Below are 20822 nucleotides of genomic sequence, written 5' to 3'. Positions count from 1 at the left end.
TGTGGGCGGCCCTCGGGGTGTCCCAGCCCTGCCCTGCTCACTCCACAGCAAGGCCTGGTCTGTATGGCCCCCGCCTGCTCATTCAGCTGCGGAGCTGGGGGCTTGGGGGAGCTGGGACCTGCCTGCTCCTTGGCTAAGGGACGTCGAGGAGGAGTCTCTGCACCCAGCTTTGCCTGAGCCCCCCACACCATGCTGGGGCCCTGTGGGGCAGGGGAGAAGGGAGCTCTGAGCCTGACCCCTCCCCGCTCTCCCCAGGTGCTGGAGGGTATGCCTCTGCATGTTGAGCTCTCGGGGAACCTGGTGCCTGTTAAGAAGGCCACGCAGCAGCGCAGCTTCCACTTCCAGTCCTTCCAGGAGAACTGTCTGGCCATCCCCGTCAAGGTAACAGCCGCCCGAGGGTTTGAGCGGCTGGGCCGGGCTGGGCTGTGGGCCCGTCTCTGCTCCATGCCCACTTGTGTTGTGGTGTCTAGGTGCGGGACAGCAGCCGGGAGGCAGGTGGATCTCTCTCCTTTCTGCGCAAGGCCATGAAGTATGAGGACTTACAGCATGGCCTGTGCCACCTGAACATCACCATGCCGCCATGCACCAAGGTCAGTGAGCGCTGGGCAAGGGGCCTGGCAGCATTCCTGACGCCTTCCTCCAGCCATGCAGGGAGGTGCTGGAGGAAGGCACCGGGGCTCCCCCACCCTCAGCCCTAGGGGAGCTGCATGCCACACACTGCGTTTCATGCCAGCTGGAGACACGCCCGGCCAGATCTGCTGCGGCACCACGGCATGCTTTAATGTGTCCCTGACAGTGACGGCCGGGGCTGGCTCCAATGTTCTCCCAGGCGTGCTGAGCTCCTGCCCCTGCCCTTGTGCCATGGCCCCGCTGGGGAGTTACTGGGGATACAGTCCAAACCCCTGGGGTGGGCTGGGCTCCCTGGGGCCTGCCAGTCACCGCCAGGGTGCTCCCAGGCTGAGGGGCTGGATGGCTCCATTCCCTGTGGGGTTGGTGACCCATGGTGACTTCTCCTCCAGGGGACTGGCAGCAAGGAACGAAGGAGGACTCTGACACCGTTGGCTCTGCGAGAGAGATACAGCATCCTCAGTGAGAGCACTCTGGGTATGCAGCCCACCCTGGCTACCACGCCCAGCTGGGCACCGGCCCATCCCACCTATTCACCCCCGAGCCTGCCCCACTGTCACGGAGTGTGGGGGAGTCCGGCCCTGCACCCCTCTTCCTGGGACCCACAGTGACTCTCAGCCAGCCAGTAAAACAGAAGGTTTATTGGACAACAGGAACACAGGGTACAGCAGAGCTTGCAGGCACAGTCAGGACCCCTCCACCGAGTCCCTCTGGGCTTTCAGGGTGCTTGGATCCTAGCTAGGATACCCTGAATTCTGCCCACACAGCCCCAAGCCCAAACTCAAACTGCTTCCCTCCTGCCACTCCCTTCCTTTGTTCCCCTTCCCGGGCAAAGGTGTTGACCTTTCCCCTCCCTTACCTAGCTCAGGTTACAGGCTCTGGCATCGTCCATCCCCTAAAGTCCTCCCCTGCTCTCCCACTCCCCACACAGACAGTACCTACTGCATCACACCCACCTATCCACCCCTGAGCCTGCCCCGCCTATCCACCCCTGAGCCTGCCCCACCTATCCACCCCTGAGACTGCCCTGCTTATCTGCTCTGCGGCGCAGCTCCCCACCCCCCTGCCTATCCATCCCTGGCCTGGCTTCTCTGCCTGGCCCTCCACAGCCCACTGGTCACAAGAGGGAGGGGCTGGGCCCAGTGGCTCAGCTGCCCCTGCCCTACCCCACACAGAGGGGAGTGCAGTGCTTTCTCTGGGTTCTGGCCGGGTTCCCTGCCTGCGACCACACCGGGCTGTGAGTAGGTAGCAGGGCCTGAGCAGGGACAGCTGTGACATTCTCATATCCCCTAGGCTCTCTAAGCGGCACGGAGAAGGCTGATGTGAAGATGGCTGTTATCTCGGAGCAACTGGGCCTCAGCTGGGCTGGTGAGTTTGTGCCTGGCGCTCTCTGCGCCGTGGGGATGCAGACTCCGGCTCTCTGCTGCTCAGTGCACCAGGGCAGGCTTTGCTTGCACTGCGCCCAGCTCCCAGCAGGGCAGGGCAATGCAGTGCGGGGCACTGCCCGGCCCAGCTCACTCTGACATCAAATCCGGTAGCTGGGCTGACAGCAGGTGTGAGTTTGCGCTGCCTGTCCGGTGGTGGGACTGTTCTGGAGGCAGTGGAGCAATTGGAGGTTTTGCTTGGGCAGCCTCCTACATCTGTGTGCACCCCAACAGCAGCATGTGGCTAGGCTGCTGTGGCAGGTGGCTGGGTGTGTTCACTGGGAGCACCGGGTCCACATCCTGCTCTGTCTCCCAGACAGTGGGGCTAGGAAAGAGAGTACAGTCCCAGCCAGTGTGCATGCATGCTGGTGCCCTGTCCCCTTGCACGTCTCCGCATGCCAGTGCACTGTCCCCTTACACATTTCCACATGCCAGTGCACCATCCCCTTGCACACCTCTGCATGCCAGTGCACCGTTCCTTTGCATGTCCTCACATGCTGGTGCATTGTCCCCTGTGCTCTACCTCTTTGCATGCACACCAGTGCACCACTGCCTTGTGTGCCCATGTATTCTGGTGCACTGCCCTCTTGCGTGGATGTGCACACACACCTTCACATGCACACACTGCTGTGCACCTCCTGGTGGCGTGGATATACACTCTTGTGCATTGCTCTCTTCCATACACGCAGGCACACACTTGTGCACCCTGCACACCTGCTAGCACGCACACTCCCCCCATCTCTGTGCCAGCCAGGACAGGATTTTGCTCTGCATTTGTAAGTTTTCCTGCTTCCTGAAGCAGGGCAGTGAGGTCTTTGGCACTGGGTCCCAATCCGGCAGGGGCAGTGCTGATATCGCTTGTTACATTGCAACCATGGCTACCAGGAGGCTCAGGAACCATCCTTCCCAGCTTCTCCCTAGCTGGAGCAGTTTGTGACCCAGTGCAGGCAGCCAGGCTGAGCCTAGCGGGCCCAGTTTCACACCCGGTGACACTAAATTTGGACCTTCTGCCCTTTTACTCCCCACCCCTTCCCATTGTTCTGTTGCACGGGCGAGATGTCAGCAGCTCTGGGTGGACATGAGTGGAGACGTGGGGGACGGCTGGACCCGGGTGGCATCCCCAGAGCTACTTGCCTAGAAGTGTCTCGAGCAGAGGTGCTTCCCCCTGCTCTCTTTGCTGCACGGGCCTGCGATGATGCCTAACACACATGCCGTGTTTCCTACAGAGCTGGCCCGGGAGCTGCAGTTTGGGGTGGACGATATCAACAGGATCCGGGTGGAGAACCCCAACTCCCTGCTGGAGCAGAGCGTGGCCCTGCTCAACCTGTGGGTCAGCCGTGAGGGCAAGAATGCCAAGAGTGGGTATTTGCCTCCTTCTGCAGGGGCGAGGACACAGCTAGCCCCCCAGGGTTCCACAGGTGCTCTCTGCCGCCAGCTCGGGGCTCTAGCAGGCGTGTTGGCCAGGGAGCTGGGCTGGGAGTGGGTAGGCAGGGTGGGCCGGGGTGCCAGGCCAGGTGTGAGTAGGCAGGGCAAGCCAGAGAGCTGGGACAGGTGGTGGATATGCACAGCAGGCCATGGAGCCGGGCCAGGCATGGGTAGGCAACGCAGGTTGGGGAACAGGGGACCACTATATCCTATCCAGTCTTTCCCCTCAAAAGAAGCTGGGCCAGTTTTCCTATCCCATGACAGAGCTGTGGGGCCGGCCCATCCACAGACATGCAGCGTTTCCTTGCATACACCATGCTACACTGGCTCATACGTGTGCAGATGTGAGCTGCTGGCTCCTGTGCACAGCTGGCCTGCGCTGCTTCACAGGTCTGCATGCATATCTGTTCCCAGGCGGTTCGCAGTTTGAGGATGGCCGAGTCCTCGGGCTGGACCCTCTTTCTAGAGGGTGGGTGAGGCTGGCGTGCTGCGGGTGGGGGCAGTGGGGATAGATCGGCCTGGCAGGGATGGGCCTGTGCTGCCTTTTGATGACACTGTCTGCTCCCCCTGACAGTGGAGAATCTGTACGCGGCCCTGAGGAGCATCGACCGCAGCGAGATTGTCGACATGCTGGAGGGCTCGGGCCGGCAGAGCTGCAGCCTGAAGGGCGAGCGGCATTACACTGACAAAGACTATTCCCTCTCTCCCTCCCAGATGAATGGTGAGTCCCTGGCACTCGGCTGTGAACCCACTGGGGACCCCATGCTCCCGCGGGTCAGTCCCTCGGCAGGGCGGGCATGACATTGCCCCAGTGCAGGGTGGCAGACACGTCACTGAGGCCAGCGGCCCTGCCAGGCTGCTCTGCTTCAGCCATGCCGAGGGAATGCGAGTTCCCACTGATGTCAAGGCAGGGGAGCCTCGGGGGCCTGGGGCAGGACTTTGAGCCTGCCTGGGCTGCCCACAGACTGCCTGAGTGTGTGGGCAAAGACAGCAGCCTTGACCAAGGGCCAGGCCTGCGTGGCTCTGTGCTGTGACCAGGTGTGAGTACGACACAGGTAGACATCCCTGCCTCAGCACGGCTAAGAAAGTGTCGATGTGGCACCCTGGGTCCATAGCTGGGTTGCTAGCCTGGGCCGAAGTCTGCACCACTGCGTCTGCACCATTTGCAGCCTCCCATGCTGCAGGCGCCATAGGGGACGTCTGCACTGCAGTGGGGGTGGGGGTGTCCGTGCTAGTGCTCTGGGAGAAGTGCAGCTGCAAGGAGCTAAGTGCCCCAGGGCCAATCCCAACCAGGCTCTAGGAATGTCCTGGGAGTGGCCAGCCCCTCCTGCCGCCCAGCCTGCAGCAGCCACACGGCTCCTTTTAACACACCCATACGTCTGCCTGTGCTGGAAACGACACCTCCAGCTCCAGTGTAGACGTACCCCACCCTGCAAGGCCTGACCCCAGCTCTCCAGCCTGCACTCCTATCCTCCTTGGGCCCCTCAGGCTCTTCAGGCTCAGCCTGGGTTGTAGTGCATTACTAGTGAGCGGACATGCCCTGCTGGCAGGTCTCTGCCCTCTGCCTGCCTTCTGCTGCGAGCTGGGCTCATAACACTTCTCTTGTAACCTGTGACCCCTATGCTGGGCAGCGGCGTGTGATCAGACAGGGCTGGGTGCCGGGGGCACGGTCAGGTGCCTGCAGTCAATGTCGTGGTCCGCTGTCCCTTTGGGCCCAGGCGAGGGGGTGAGGCTGGGTGCTGGGGGTGTGGTCGGGTGCCAGCCTTGGTGGCAGGAGTCCCTTTGGGCCCCTGTGCCTTGCCCTGGGGCGTGGCCGTGAGCTCTGCATGCTGAATGCTCTCTTCCCCCTTGTTCTGTGTTCTCTCATACACGCCATTCAGGGCTGCCAGGTGCAGGCCGCTCCTATTGATCACATCCTGTCACCTTTCTCCTCTGACCTCCTCCTGACCTCTTGTTCTCTCATCCTCCTCCACTGCCTGTCTCCACTGTCTCCATCTCAGCTGAGGCCTAGGAGAGCCGCCATCCTGCTCCGGCGAGTGCATGGCACCAAGGCACTGCCCCCACCTCATGGCTGTGTGTGTCTTCATGGCCCTCCATGTGCTTCCCCCAGCAATGGCCAAGGCCAGCTCCACACGGCACCCCTAGCACAGGGAACAGTGTCTCTGAGTGGGAGCCGGGCAAGCAAAGCCACCTGCCCGGCGAAGAACCCGGGCGCTACTGTGCTGTGCCAGGCCTGGCCCTAACTCACTCTGTGCCCAGCCCAGGGGGTGATGGCCTGTGCCCAGCACCGAGCCCATGGCCCAGAAGGGTTAGTAGCCAAACGCCCCTCAGAGGGAGTCGTGCCCCCTGCAAGGAAGTGTTGCTAGATACCCTGGAACAGCTGTGGTGCACACGGCTGCCTCAGTTAGCAGCGAGCTGCCAGCGCAGCAGAGCCCTGCAAAGCCCTGGGCAGCACCGGCTCTGGGCCCGGGCAGCAGAGTCCCCAGGCTGTGTGGGCAGCAGAATCGCAGGGGCCGTGCAGGCTGACGAGGTAGATGACACGTTCTCTGGGTGCTGATGTTGGGGGAGAGGAGGTTGGCATGGCTCAGGGGAGCTGAGAGACAGGAGTGGGGCAGCCCCCGTGCCGGAGCCATTGCAGCCTGGCCAGTCTGTAGGGAGCGACCCAGGCCTGTTCCCTGGGTTGGACGAGAGGTGATGGCTCTGGAGGTCTGGTCAGGGTATGCCCAGCATTGGGCATGTCTTGGCTAGTGCTGGTGAGTGCCCTGCTGCAGGGGAAGGACGGCTTTGTGCTGCAGACACGAGTTCAGATCAGAGCCAGTGACTGGGTGCCTGGCACCTGGGCAGAGCAGGGCATGAACAGGCGGAGGCAGCGTGATGTGCAGGGCTGCCCTGTGCACTCGGCCACAAGGTGCAAGGACTGGCCGCACTCGCAGCCCCAGAGTGACCGGGGCGGGGCCCTTCATGCCGGAGCCCCAGGACTGGGTGGAACCGATTTAGTTACAGGGCAAAGCGCTGGCGCAGCCTCAGTGCTAGGGCACAGCTTCCTGGGGAAATGCCCGTGACGTGCTCTCCACAGACATGCAAATGGCAGCGGAGGTGCCACCAAGTGCTACTGGGATGCCCCTACCCTGCCCACCACAGGTGCTACTGGGATGCCCCTACCCTGCCCACCACAGGTGCTACTGGGATGCCCCAACCCTGCCCTGTGGCAATCACTGATGGTTGCCTCAGGGCTGTTGGGTAGGAGAGATGTCCAGAGCCCTCCAGGGCCTGCAGGGTCTCTGAGCATGACCCATCCATGCCCCACCACTGCCCAGCTGCATCTCCATTTTAATGCCCACCTGGGGCTCAGCGGGGCTTGAGAATTGAGCGGCTGCTGCCGGGGCGTTGGGTCCCTGTGCACCCAGCCTCCCCCATGCACAGCTGCTGCGCAGCGCTGCACCTATAGGGCAGGAGGGGCCTGGCTGTCTAGCTCTGCCCGCAGCCCACAAACCAGCCAGCCCTGATCAGAGGGGCTCCCGAAGTCCCCACCCTCCTGCCTCTGCCCCATTCTGTTTGGGAGCTCAGTCCAGGGGGATCCCGTACCGTCTCTCACAGAGCCAGGCCAGAGTTCAGCATGGAGGCTTAGCTATGTGGAGGCACAAGACTGGCAAGGGGGTGCTGCGGGTCAGAATTGAGAGATCTCAGCAGGGATGGGGAGGGAGCCCAGGCAGGGCTAGCAGGGGGCTGGGGGATACTGGCAGAGCTGTGGGGCAGGGAAGCCCAGGACAGGGTTAGCAGGAGACACCGGCAGAGCTGTGGGGCAGGAGAGCCCAGGGCAGGGTTAGCAGGGGACACCGGCAGAGCTGTGGGGCAGGAGAGCCCAGGGCAGGGTTAGCAGCAGGCACCGGCAGAGCTGTGGGGCAGGGGAGCCCAGGGCAGGGTTAGCAGGGGGCACTGGCAGAGCTGTGGGGCAGAGGAGCTCAGGGCAGGGTTAGCAGGGGGCACCGGCAGAGCTGTGGGGCAGGAGAGCCTGGGGTGGTTATAGCAGGGGGTTGGGGCTGGGAGGCTGGCACAGCACCACTCCGTGCACTCAGGCTCCAGAGAAGTGCAACACAAACAGGTGTCCCCGCCCCTCCCAGGAACCCGGCTGGAGGCAGCTCACCCTGCCAAGGGGGTCCTGTTGTCTAACTCACTGGGACTAGCCCAGGGCCAGGTGCTGCCCAAGGCACCCACCTGCCTTCCCCAACACATCCCAAAGTGCCCTCAGGATGCCTGTGCTCCCCCTCAGGCCCTCCCACTGGGGCACAGGCAGAGCCACTAGAGGAGCAGTGTAGGGCACTGGGGTGGTGGCTGCTCTGGGGCACTCCTCTGCCCTGGACTGGGACATAGGGAGCGCAGCGCTGCCCCAGGGGCTGGGGGCAGCGTGGGCCTGTCCCCTCCTCTCCGTGTCTGCGGAGAATGGCTGCTGGAGCTGTCGCCTCTGTCTGCCCCTGCAGGTTACACTTCGCTGCAGGATGAGCTCCTCTCCCCTGCCTCCCTGCAGTACACGCCGCCGTCCCCGCTGCGTGCAGATCAGTATTGGAACGAGGTGGCCATCCTGGACGCCATCCCCATGGCCCCCACCGAGCAGGACGCCCTGCTGGAGCTGTCCGACATGCAGGTGTGGTCCTCGGGGCTCACCCCCTCGCTGGTGACTGCTGAAGACTCCTCCCTAGAGTGCAGCAAGGCCGAGGACTCGGACGCCGTGAGTGAAGGCCGCTTCCTGGGGCAGCTGCTGGATGACGCGCATGGCCCGGACCACCTGGGCTCACTGGATCTGGCTGAGGACGACACAGTGGATTCAGATGCCATGAATGGTCTTATCGACCTGCTGGAGCAGGAGGAAGGTCAGAGGTCAGAGGTGAAACTGCCAGCGTGTGAGCGCCAGGCCGGGCTGGCGGAGGAGCAGGGCTTGGAGGATGAAGTCTCTTTTATTTCAGGCCAGCAGAGGGTGCAGACCAGGATCCTGGAGTCGCCAACTGTGAGCCGAGTCGTGGAGAGGAGCAAGGGCAGGTAATGTTCCCTGGCCAGGCTGCCTGGAGCTGGGCAGGGCAGCCCGAGGGACACCTGGGGTGCCCATGTCACGGGGCAGGATGCTGGGGGAAGGTGGGCAGTGCAGCTGCTGCGCCGTAGGCCCCCATCTGAGCATGCCGCCCCAGAGAGCCGGGTGCACACTGGGCCGGGGTAGGACTGGATCAGCCAGGGGGCTGCCCGTGGCTATGGGGAATCCCTCACAACCACCTGGGGTGCCAACGAAGATGCTCTGCCAGGGCTGAGGGCTGCCTGGCAGTCCCTGCCGCTCCTTGCCATAGTGCCTGGGGCAGGCAGGGGCAGGGTGTGCCTGACCCTGTGTAGGATGAAGGGTCTGGCTGGCCTCTAGACCAGCTCCCGCCCCTTCCTCACCTGCTCCTTGTGCCATCAGACAGGGCGCAGCCGCCCATGGGTGTCTCCGGAGGGCGTCTGTTGCTCCGTGGGTGGGGTGGGAAGTAAGATGTGGGGCTAGTTCGGATTCTACGTTACAAACAGGGGCTCCGAGTGCAAAGGACGGTCAGGAGGGCCGACAGCCTGGCGGAGGCAGGAGGGCAAGGCTGGGCCCACACGGGGGGCAGTTTGCTGGAGGGTAGAAACTGACGGTGTCTTTGTCTCTGTCCTTGTTCCTCTCTCTGCTGCCCAGGCTGAGGGACTGGAATGCAGAAGGCTCCTTTGTCTGCTGCCTGCAGGACCTGCCTGAGGGGTCCTGGCAGGAGGGGGTCCCCAGAAGCCCATGTCTGCTGCCCAGAGCGTCCCCTGGTGCAGCCCCCCAGGGGAGGCGCCAGGAGCAGGTTCTGAGGCCCCCAACCGAGCGTCTGCGAATCGACCCCCACGAGGAGAGCGACTGGCAGCCCCAGCACACGAGGAGCCAGGACTACAGCCAGTGGCTGGAGGAGGCGGATAGCAGCTTCTTCAGGCAAACAAGGGTACGAGGGTGGCAGTGAGAGCCGGCCCCCGGGGGCTGGGCATTGCAATAGAGCCACTGGCTGGAGCCCCCTCGCTGTGTGTGAGGCCCACGGTGCCCTTGCCGGGGCCAGAGCACACACAGGAGTGAACACCAGGCTGCCCTGTATGGGGAACCTGCACTTCTTGAGCAGAGGCACTAGAGCCTGATGATCTGCCCACTCCTGCCTCCCGCCCAGCAGCTGGGGTCCCTCAGCAGGATAACCCATGCTTTGGACAGAGTGCTGGGTGAGTGCTTCCCGGTGCCCTGCCCCCAGCTCTGGGCACTGCCCCCTGCCAGCCTCCCTTCCCTGGCTCCTGCGGAGGAAGGGCCCCAGAATAGCCTGGCTTGTGCTAGGCCCAGGGGTTTGATTTCACATATGAACCTCCTCCTCTGTTCTTCATTTATAACCCAGACAGCCACCCTGCATGCTTCCTAATTGGGTAGCTCCCGGGGCACCTGCCCTCTCTGGGTCAGCCAGCACCAGGCATGGAGAGTCCAGAAATAGAGCTGGCCGGGATGGCCTGGGGCAGGGCTGGGGCTTTGAGAATCCTGCCATGGCCAGGCAGAGCTGGGCAGTGCCAGGGCAGGGCTAGTACTGAATGGCACGTAAGCAGGGTGCGCATGGCTTAGCGGGCCCTGGGCTGCTGCGGGGTGCCCTGGACCCACTCCTCCCAGGGCACTTCCCAGGAGCCCCAGGGTAGGGGAAGTGGGAGGAAGAGCCCTGAGGTGCTGGGGGCTGGCTGGCTTGCAGCCCCTTGGCTGGAGTCACTGAGGGGCTGTGTGACTTTTCCACGCTCCTTACAAGTCAGCTGGGGATGAGAAGTCTCGGCCCCAGTCCCCCGCAGGAACCTAGGCTCATATCACTCATGCTGCCCTCCTGTCCCATCTGCAGCCAGCCAGCAGAAGCACTGGGGGGGGTGGCCCCCCCTCTGCCTGCAGGGGAGGGGCTGTGGCTGTCAGTCTGAGGCCAGATGACTTTGACAGAGCTCCAAGTGCAGAGGACAAACCCACCTGCCTGCCCAGCGAGTGGTGCAGCTGGCTGGTATGCAGCGGCTACAATTACAGCAGCCTGCCCCAGGCTGTGCACAGAGCAGGGGGCAGCCGAGGCAGAGGCAGAGTGCACACGCCCCACCGCAGAGCAGCGCCAGGGCTGGGATCTAAGCGCTGGGCTCGGCAAGCAGCCATGCACTTGTGGCTGTAGCAGACGCACCATGTTGGCCTTCCTGACCCAGCTGCTGATCACCCTGGTGCTGCTGGGCTTCTTCCTGGTCAGCTGTCAGAATGTCCTGCACATTGTCAAGGGCTCTGTGCGCTTCCTGCTCAAGCATGTCCACCAGGAGCTGGACAAGGAGCTGGGCGAGAGTGAGGGGCTGACGGACGACGAGGAGTCCGTCTCCACCAGGGTGGTCCGTCGGCGTGTCATCGTGAAGGTAACCCGGGCAGGGAGTGGGAGCCCCGAGGCAGCGGGCACTGCCCTGCTGGTGGGGCTGTCACTGGCCCTAGGGGAGCCATGCAGAGCCAGCCTGGCTCGGCACCTCCTCTTCCAGCTCAGGGCGCTGAGCCTGGCTCGTTCCTGCCTGCACAGAGTGTAGCACTAGCATGCCCTGGTGCTGGCTCTGCCCCTGCGCTTCCCAGTGAGGGGACTGGTGGGGTGTGTGCAGGGGGTTGGCAGTCGGCGGCGAAGTCGGATTTGGTGTCACTTATGCAGGGGGTGGGGGCTTTTGCACTTGGTGCCCCGCAGTGAACACAAGGGGCTGCCCGTGGGGCATTGGCTCCCTGCCCTCCCCCCTCACTGCCTCGCTCTGTTCTCCCCTCCGGTGCTGCAGGGCGATCAGGTTCAGGATATTCCGGGGGAGCAGGTGACCGAGGAGCAATTTACTGATGAACAAGGCAACATTGTCACCAAGAAGGTGAGTACAGACCAGACACAGAGCCCCCTCAGTCTCTGCCCAGCATCTGCCCTTCTCTCCCTGCCCCCAGGGATGGATATTCTTCTCTGGAAAACCCCCTCCCCCAGCCCTGTCTCAGGGGAGCGGCGTGCCCCAGCATGAGGTGCCAATGGCAGGGCAGGGCCGAGTGGGAGTAGGACCAGCAGGGTGCTGTGGCCAAATCCCTGGGGGTGTCTGAGGCCTAGCCTGGCCTGTGGCAGGCAGCTCTAATGCCCACTCTCTGCAGATCATCCGGAAGGTGGTGCGGCGGATTAGCGCGGGCGACGAGGAGAAGGAGGTGATTCTTGAGGGCTCTCTGCAGGAGCCCCAGGAGCTGGAAGCTGAGGCAGATCACTTTATGAAATATGCCATCCTGCATCAGGACAATCTGGGCACCAAGGTACAGAGCCTGCTCCTCTCCCGGCCCTTTGCTAGCTCTGGGCAGCACAGCCATGTGCCCCGCCATGCAGGGCTCCCTGAGGGCTCTAACTGGATCTTCCCTGGCCTCCTCTCCTTCCCTGTGCCCTTCTGCTGTACCTCTGGGACTGCGAGGGGCCACGCTTCCCCCCTCGCTGCAGCCTTCTCCTTGCCAGCTTGCTCTCCCGTACTCCTCCTTGTCCTCTCTGTGTCTGTCTGTCTGTGTGACGCCTCCTGCTTCCTCTCTCTGCTGCTCTCCCCAGGAGGAGGTGCGAGGGCACGTCCCAGAATCGGAGCTGATCGGGGGCAGGATGGGGGCTTACATAGTGAAACGAGCCAGCCTGAAAAGGGGAAAGCAGTGACCCCCCCAGGGCCTCTTCCGAGGTAATGCCACCTTTGTTCTGACTGCAGATCCAGCTCTCTGTGCCATGTGCCCTGCATGGAGCCCACCCAGCCACTGTGTGCTTCCCCGGCCCAGAGGGGCAGGAGACACAGCTGCTCCATTAGGGCATACTGGAGAACAAGCCCAGAGCTGGCTGCCTCTTTCCCCCTGTTGCCAAACCTGCGAACCCCATGCTGCTCCTGGGGAAAGGGGCTGGCGTCTCTGCACACTGCATGCCGTCTGTCTGTCTGGCTCACATGGCATTCCAGGCGAGGGGTGTGTCAGGGTGTCACCTTGGTTATGAAAGCTAGGGGGATTGTTAGCCTGGGTTACAGTGTACCGTGGGGACCGCAGTGATGTCACCATGGTTACGACAGCCAAGGGCATTGTTACTCCGGATTACAGTGTACCGTGGGGGCTGCGATGATGTCACCATGATTATGACAGCCAAGACCATTGTCACCCCAGGTTACAGTGTACTGTGGAGACCACAGTGGTGTCACCACGGTTATGACAGTCATTGTTTCCCCGGGTTACAGTGTTTCGTGGTGGCCACGATGGTGTTACCATAGTGACAGCATTCCAGGGGATTGTAACCAGTAACTACAGCCTGCAGTGCTGTGGAGATTGCCCTTGGCACAGTCCTTCCCTGCCAGCTCTCGGGCTGAGCTTTGCCCTGGGCCCCACTCCCCATTGCTCTGCATGCTCACCTTGCCGCTTGCAGAGGCACCGGTGCCGCTGCTATAAATAGCCCTGAATGCTGCCCTGGTAACAAGTTACTGACATCTGAGCCTGTCAGGCAGCCCCTGCACAGTCAGCTGTGACCCGGAGCTTGTCCTGGAGCCTGGGTCTGGGGTCAGGTTTCCTGGAATGAGGTGCCACGTGCCTAGGAGCATGGGGCTGACACACGGCGGCTCCTCCTCATGTCAAACACCTTTCCGGTGGCTGGGTGCCGCAGGGAGCTGCGCATTGCCCTGTGGGAGGCCAGCCCCTGCTCATGGCACCCATAACTCACAGCTGCCTCCTCCTGCCACGTGAGCTGCCTGCACCCGCGGCACCCATTGGGCGTTGCTGTCTGGCAGTGCTGTAACATGCCATGCAGGACCTTCTCGGGGGCGTTATGAGGGACTCTGGGCACCAGAGGGCAGCAGGGAACCTACAGTTTGAAGGCAGCTGCAGGTAGGGCTGGGGGCTGTGAGCAGTGATAGGAGGAGGGTGCAGGCAGTGGCCCTTGGCCTGGGGGGGCCATGTGCCCAGGGTCGAGTGTAGAGAGCAGGCAGCGGTGAAGGAATAGGAAGGTCAGTGTGCCCACGGCAGGCGTGTTGCAGTAGTGAGGGGGCGGGGGCTGCATGCCCATGGCAGGGTGTCCGGTGCATTGTTCCTGGGGGGGTGAATGGGCAGAGGGGGCAGCGGGCAGTGCATGGTGATGACAGAGATGGTTGATTTTGCCGGTGGGGTGGAAGCGCCAGGCTCTAGTCCCACCAGGATCTCCCAGCTGCTCAGGGCCTGTCCCCAGTGACGTCTGCGCGGGTCTCAGAGCACTGAGCCAGATCTGGTAGCTGGATGCCAGAGCCGTGGAGCCAAGCACAGGGCTGGTGCCTCCTGCATTGCCCTTGGTGTGGCTTGTGCGCGAGACGCCATGACTCTGGGTGTTGGGTCATTTCCTGGCGCTCGGACATCGCTCCCGAGGCCCGGCCCAGCCGGATGCCTGCTTGGACACAGCCTGCACTGCTGTCCCTGCAGTGCTGCGGTTCCTGCTCAGAGACCAGGGGGCTGATCTGCAGCAGGACCCCTTTCCCAACTGCCTCTATCCTGCTAGAGCACAACCAGGCACCGACTGAGCTGGGGGATGGGTGCCTGCCCCACAAGGACAGGTGCTCCCTTGGGTCTCTGTCGTTTGTGCCTGTGCTGCTGGAACATAGGTATCCCCCAGCTGAGTTCTCTGCAGTGCTCCTGGGAGGGAGTCCTGGGGCTGGCTGTCCCCGGGGGCAGGGCCTCCCTGCTCTCTCAGCCATGCTGGCTAACCTAGTAAGGAGGGCTTTAAACTAGGTTCGACGGGGACAGGTGAGCAAAGCCCACAGGTAAGTGGGGAACAAGACCTGGGAGATGGGTTGGAAACAGGAGGGAGCACGGGCTATAATGGCAGAGAGGAAGGAGGGTCAGGGCGAAGCTGGGAGGCAAGATCAAACCAGTATCTTAGATGCCTTTATACAAATGCAAGAAGTATGGGTAATAAGCAGGAAGAACTGGAAGTGCTAATAAATAAATACAACTATGACATTATTGGCATTACTGAAACTTGGTGGGATAATACACACGACTGGAATGTTGGTGTGGATGGGTATAGTTTGCTCAGGAAGGATAGACAGGGGAAAAAGGGAGGAGGTGTTGCCTTATATATTAAAAATGTACACACTTGGACTGAGGTGGAGATGGACATAGGAGACGGAAGGGTGGAGAGTCTCTGGGTTAGGCTAAAAGGGGTAAAAAACACAGGTGATGTCGTGCTGGGAGTCTACTACAGGCCACCTAATCAGGCGGAAGAGGTGGATGAGGCTTTTTTCAAACAACTAACAAAATCATCCAAAGCCCAAGATTTGGTGGTGATGGGGGACTTCAACTATCCAGATATATGTTGGGAAAATAACACCGCGGGGCACAGACTATCCAATAAGTTGCAGACAACTTTTTATTTCAGAAAATTGAAAAAGCTACTAGGGGGGAAGCTGTTCTAGACTTGATTTTAACCAACAGGGAGGAACTTGTTGAGAATTTAAAAGTAGAAGGAAGCTTGGGTGAAAGTGATCATGAAATCATAGAATTTGCAATTCTAAGGAAGTGTAGAAAGGAGTACAGCAGAATAGAGACAATGGATTTCAGGAAGGCGGATTTTGGTAAGCTCAGAGAGCTGATAGGCAAGGTCCCATGGGAATTAAGACTAAGGGGAAAAACAACTGAGGAAAGTTGGCAGTTTTTCAAAGGGACGCTATTAAGGGCCCAGAAGCAAGTTATTCCGATGGTTAGGAAAGAGAGAAAATGTGGCAAAAGACCACCTTGGCTTAACCATGAGATCTTGCGTGACCTACAAAATAAAAAGGCGGCATATAAAAAATGGAAACTAGGTCAGATCACGAAGGATGAATATAGGCAAATAACACAGGAATGCAGAGGCAAGATTAGAAAAGCAAAGGCACAAAATGAACTCAAACTAGCTATGGGAATAAAGGGAAACAAGAAGACTTTTTATCAATACATTAGAAGCAAGAGGAAGACTAAGGACAGGGTAGGCCCACTGCTCAATGAGGAGGGGGTAACAGTAACGGGAGACTTGGAAATGGCAGAGATGCTTAATGACTTCTTTGTTTCGGTCTTCACTGAGAAGTCTGAAGGAATGTCTAGTATAGTGAATGCTTACGGGAAGAGGGTAGGTCTAGAAGAGAAAATAAGGAAAGAGCAAGTAAAAAAGCACTTAGAAAAGTTAGATGCCTGCAAGTCACCAGGGCCTGATGAAATGCATCCTAGAATACTCAAGGAGTTAATAGAGGAGGTATCTGAGCCGCTAGCTATTATCTTTGGGAAATCATGGGAGACGGGGGAGATTCCAGAAGACTGGAAGGGGGCAAATATAGTGCCCATCTATAAAAAGGGAAATAAAAACAACCCAGGAAACTACAGACCAGTTAGTTTAACTTCTGTGCCAGGGAAGATAATGGAGCAGGTAATCAAAGAAATCATCTGCAAACACTTGGAAGGTGGTAAGGTGATAGGGAATAGCCAGCATGGATTTGTAAAGAACAAATCGTGTCAAACTAATCTGATAACGTTCTTTGATAGGATAACGAGCCTTGTGGACAAGGGAGAAGCGGTGGATGTGATATACCTAGACTTTAGTAAGGCATTTGATACAGTTTCGCATGATATTCTTATAGATAAGCTAGGAAAGTACAATTTAGATGGGGCTACTATAAGGTGGGTGCATAACTGGCTGGATAACCGTACTCAGAGAGTAGTTGTTAATGGCTCCCAATCCTGCTGGAAAGGTATAACAAGTGGGGTTCCGCAGGGGTCTGTTTTGGGACCGGTTCTATTCAATATCTTCATCAACGATTTAGATGTTGGCATAGAAAGTACGCTTATTAAGTTTGCGGATGATACCAAACTGGGAGGGATTGCAACTGCTCTGGAGGACAGGGTCAAAATTCAAAATGATCTGGACAAATTGGAGAAATGGTCTGAGGTAAACAGGATGAAGTTCAATAAAGATAAATGCAAAGTGCTCCACTTAGGAAGGAACAATCAGTTTCACACATACAGAATGGGAAGAGACTGTCTAGGAAGGAGTATGGCAGAAAGAGATCTAGGGGTCATAGTGGACCACAAGCTTAATATGAGTGAACAGTGTGATACTGTTGCAAAAAAAGCAAACGTGATTCTGGGATGCATTAACAGGTGTGTTGTAAACAAGACACGAGAAGTCATTCTTCCGCTTTACTCTGCGCTGGTTAGGCCTCAACTGGAGTATTGTGTCCAGTTCTGGGCACCGCATTTCAAGAAAGATGTGGAGAAATTGGAGAGGGTCCAGAGAAGAGCAACAAGAATGATTAAAGGTCTTGAGAACATGACCTATGAAGGAAGGCTGAAGGAATTGGGTTTATTTAGTTTGGAAAAGAGAAGACTGAGAGGGGACCTGATATCAGTTTTCAGGTATCTAAAAGGGTGTCATCAGGAGGAGGGAGAAAACTTGTTCACCTTAGCCTCCAATGATAGAACAAGAAGCAATGGGCTTAAACTGCAGCAAGGGAGATTTAGGTTGGACATTAGGAAAAAGTTCCTAACTGTCAGGGTAGTTAAACACTGGAATAGATTGCCTAGGGAAGTTGTGGAATCTCCATCGCTGGAGATATTTAAGAGTAGGTTAGATAAATGTCTATTAGGGATGGTCTAGACAGTATTTGGTCCTGCCATGAGGGCAGGGGACTGGACTCGATGACCTCTCGAGGTCCCTTCCAGTCCTAGAGTCTATGAGTCTATGAGTCTATGCTCTGTGAGCTGCCAGTCTGGCCCAGCCAGCCATGCTGACTGCACTGCTGTACAGGACACCTGGGTTCTTTCCCTGCAACAGCAGGGGCTGAGAGGGCTGCTGAGCCACCAGGAGGCTGGGGCGGCTCCAGGCACCAGCACACCAAGCTCATGCCTGGGGCAGCAAGCCATGGGGGGCGCTCTGCCTGTCGCCGCGAGGGCGGCAGGCAGGCTGCCTTTGGCGGCATGCCTGCAGAGGGTCCGCTGGTCCTGCGGCTTTGGCAGACCTCCCACAGGTTGCCACTGAATCCGTGGGACTGGGGACCTCCTGCAGGCAAGCCGAAGGCAGCCTGCCTGCTGTGCTTGGGGCGGCAAAATGCCTAGAGCCCCCCCTGCCAGGAGGAAGTGGAGCCAGCTTCCCCAGGCAAAGGTTGGTGGCTGTAGTGCTGGCTTTGAAGTGGGGAGTATGTTCCTGCACAGAGCACTCGTGGCCACACTCTCCATGAATGTAACAGAGCCCCCAGGCTCCCCTCTCATCGTCTTCCCAGAGTGCCAGCAAAGTAGCACCAGGGCAGGTGATGTAGGGAAATAGCCAGTGGGAGCCCAAATGGCACTGCACAAGGCTGCAAGTAACAGTTAAACCTCCAGTGATGCCCCCTGTGCATTCACCACCACACCCTGTCCAGGGACCACTTCCCCTCCCAGACCACCACAGGGCAGTAACCCCCAGTCCATGCATTCTGCCTCAGGCCTCTGCATCCCCCACACAGCCACCTCTGCTGAGCACATGCAGACAGTCATTGCTGGGGCCTGTTCCCTTTGAGCTGCAGCTGACTCCTGCTGTTCACAGCTGTGGTTCCAGCACCCTCCTCACTCCAGGCCCTGGGCAATGAACAGGCAGGGGCTGGTTTCAGCTGGCATCTCACCCTTTGCTGGGTGCTGCAGCATTGGGTGCCAGAGGGTCTCACGTCCAGCCAGCTTCCCCTTCCCTTTGTCCCTGTCCCCAGCACCAGCCAGTCCCTCTGAGTTGCTGTGGCCATGCCTGTAAGTGGAGCATTGGGTCATGACCCCAGCTCTGGCCTACTGCACTGTGGGGGCCCCCCGCAGGGCGCTGTTTGTAACCCAAGTTCTGTCTTTTCTGTCCTTCAGGATCTCACCTCCACCCCGAACCACTGAACTGCAGCCACGTGTGGCCAGCCCCACGAGGAGAGGCGAGGCGAGAGCAGGCAGGCGACGGGAGCAGGGCTGGCTGTACATGTTGCTCTAGGCTAATGGCATGATTTCTGTAAGAGACTTTCTTCCCGTCCTAGTCGCATGATTGACTGACTGCCAACGCATGAGCCACAGTTCTTACTACGGACGGGGACCCCAGGAGCCAGCAGCACCCGGGGCAGCGTTTCCCCGGCAGCGACAGGACTCTGCTGCGTGCACCCTGACTCCGGACGGAGGCTGCGGCTATGAAGGGCTGCCCAGGGCAGGGGCGTCAGCTCCCACCTATCCCTCATGTTGTCTCTTGGCTGGGTTTTGCTGCTTCATCCCCTTCCAAGGAGTGTGTCGGGAGGGGGAATGTCAGAGCCTAAGGGGGCTGCGGGGGAGGGCCGAATCACAGCTCTCGAGGGGGCGCCCCCGGCAAGGGCAGGGGCAGGGGATTGGCTCGTGGCTGCCCTGCCCCTGTCTCTCCAGGAGCTTCTCCCAGTGTGAGTGTGCAGCTCCCAGCAGCACTGAGCTGCTTGCTTGTGTTGAAAGTGTAAACTGTACAGTACTCAGCCTTGTGTATATGAACAAATCACTACTATGCAATGCCCGAGGGCACGCAGCGATGTGCAGAGTGCTGCCCACTCAGTGCCCGCATACGTCAACGGCTGTAGGACAGGGATGGCCCCTCAGCCCCTGCCAGGGAGGAGCTCTGGCCAGTGCAGCTGGGAAGCTAGAGGTGTCAGAGGGCGACAGAGCCAAACCTCCCACTGTCAGCCTGGCGCTTTTACTCCCCTTGGCCTTGTTCATTTCCTGACACCCACCCGGGGCCAGGCAGGGGGCCAGGGCACCTGTGCCAGCCCCTGCCCACTTTGGTTACAGATGGGGTAAAGCTGAGGGCTTCCCACCAGGCCCTGGCACGGGCCAGGCAGGTGGCGAGCACTGGCACAGCCCGGCACCTGCCTCAGCCCATTCTTGGCTTTACCCAGCACAATGGCTCTTCAGGAGAGATGCAAGGAAACAGCAGTGGGGTTTGCACCCCTGTCCTCTGCACCATTCGTGAGACCCTCCAGGGTCCCATGGCCTCTCTGAAAGGCCAAAATCAGCACAGCCCCCGTGTCCCCTGACCCTTCCAGGACCAACCCCCAGGGCAAAGGAGGCCCGTCAGAGCAGCTCTCCCAGGCTCTTGCACTGCGTCGGCACCACAAACCCTACTGCTGCAGTCCAGCTGTAGCAGACAGGGTCACCCTGCGACCTGGAGTCTCAGCCCCGGGCGCTTTAATGGGGGCCAGCAGAGCTCTGTCCCAGGCTGGCCTCTTGGGTCAGCTGTTCCTGCCAACAGCTCTGTCCTGGCAGGAGGCCGGGGGTGAGATGGGGGGGAGCAGCTACCTGGGCTATTTAAAGGCGCTTAGTAGATGGAACCTGTTGTGACGTGTGACCCCAAGTGGGCTGGTAGTAGGAAGGGGGTGCTGGCTGCCATGTCCCTTACCTCCCCTAAGGGTGCAGGAAGGAGCCAGACAGAAACAACTGGACTTGCGCTTTCCCCAGGAAGTCGCCATGGCCCCATCTCAAAGGGGCTGACGTGTTTCCCGGTGGCAACACCTAGGCCGAGCCCACCACTGGAGCCAGGCTGCAGCCACCATGCCCAGCAGGCCTTGGCTGGTGGGCATGTCTAATAGAAAAGCCCTCTGCTCCCCTGCAGGCTGAGGTGGTGGGGTAGCTGCAGAGACGCGACTAGGCCAGCCTTTTCCTCAGAGAGCAACAAACCACATAGGGTACAGACCGTCCATCCATAACCCTCCGCTCTGTAACATAATGTCCCTAGATTGGCTGACTCTGATAGCATCTCCATAGAGTCTAGTGCGGGCCCCCTGCTTTGGCCTCTATACTCCGTAGGGAATGCTCCACTGCACTCGGCCGGCCCTGTGGGAGCCGCTGCTTCGCGCTCTGATGCTAGTAGGAGCTGGTAGGGGCGGGGGCACGCTCTACATGATGCCTAGAGAATGCTGCAGGCTGTGCACTAGATGCTTTTTAGAAGTTTTAAAATAATTTTATTTCCTTTTTTTACTGTTATGATGAGCCTTTTGGCTCTCCCTGCCCCCATCTTAGCCTCTGATGTATAGACCATTCTCCCTGTACACCAGCTACCAGACTACAACTTAATAAAGAAACCAACACGAGCTGGGTCTTGTCTCTGCTTCTCTGTGGGGGGCCAGGGGTGTCCTGGGAAGACAGCAGCTCCCTCCCTGGGTTCCCTGTTGCCTGGCCAAATGGAAGGAGGGGGTAACAAGGCTGCAGATCTGGCGGTCAAATCCGTGTTCTGCCGTGCATGCACACCACTGCCTTCCCCATTCACTAGGGTAGGTGGGAGGGAGAGCTGCAAAGAGAAAGGTGCCCAGGGCAGCAAA

The 20822-nt window shown here is 59.6% G+C and overlaps 1 protein-coding gene and 1 long non-coding RNA gene across 19 annotated transcripts in view; one reads left to right on the top strand and one right to left on the bottom strand.

Annotated features, from left to right (window-relative positions):
• Positions 1-20594, top strand: part of ANK1 (ankyrin 1) — a 79705-nt gene extending 59111 nt beyond the window's left edge. For 7 of the 18 annotated variants that reach the window (XM_030538551.1, XM_030538552.1, XM_030538550.1 and 4 more), the window contains 12 exons: positions 256-381; positions 471-590; positions 1020-1104; positions 1921-1995; positions 3278-3469; positions 4051-4197; positions 7955-8510; positions 9172-9454; positions 11301-11384; positions 11650-11802; positions 12083-12203; positions 18370-20594. In XM_030538551.1, coding sequence (XP_030394411.1) covers positions 256-381; positions 471-590; positions 1020-1104; positions 1921-1995; positions 3278-3469; positions 4051-4197; positions 7955-8510; positions 9172-9454; positions 11301-11384; positions 11650-11802; positions 12083-12181 — 1920 coding nt within the window. In that variant the 3' untranslated portion in view covers positions 12182-12203; positions 18370-20594. The other 11 variants (XM_030538554.1, XM_030538559.1, XM_030538561.1 and 8 more) reach the window with 9 other exon arrangements.
• Positions 1539-1914, bottom strand: LOC115637352. Its single transcript, XR_003997240.1, has 2 exons — positions 1634-1914; positions 1539-1583 (listed from the first exon to the last, which is right to left on the bottom strand). It is a non-coding gene; the product is annotated as an uncharacterized LOC115637352 (long non-coding RNA).
• Positions 20595-20822: the final 228 nt, after the last annotated feature.

This window comes from Gopherus evgoodei, chromosome 19, assembly GCF_007399415.2.
Source record: "Gopherus evgoodei ecotype Sinaloan lineage chromosome 19, rGopEvg1_v1.p, whole genome shotgun sequence".
Taxonomy (NCBI): Eukaryota; Metazoa; Chordata; order Testudines; family Testudinidae; genus Gopherus; species Gopherus evgoodei.
The sequence above is the reverse complement of the archived record's forward strand: the minus strand, read 5'-3'. Positions and strand labels throughout refer to the sequence as shown.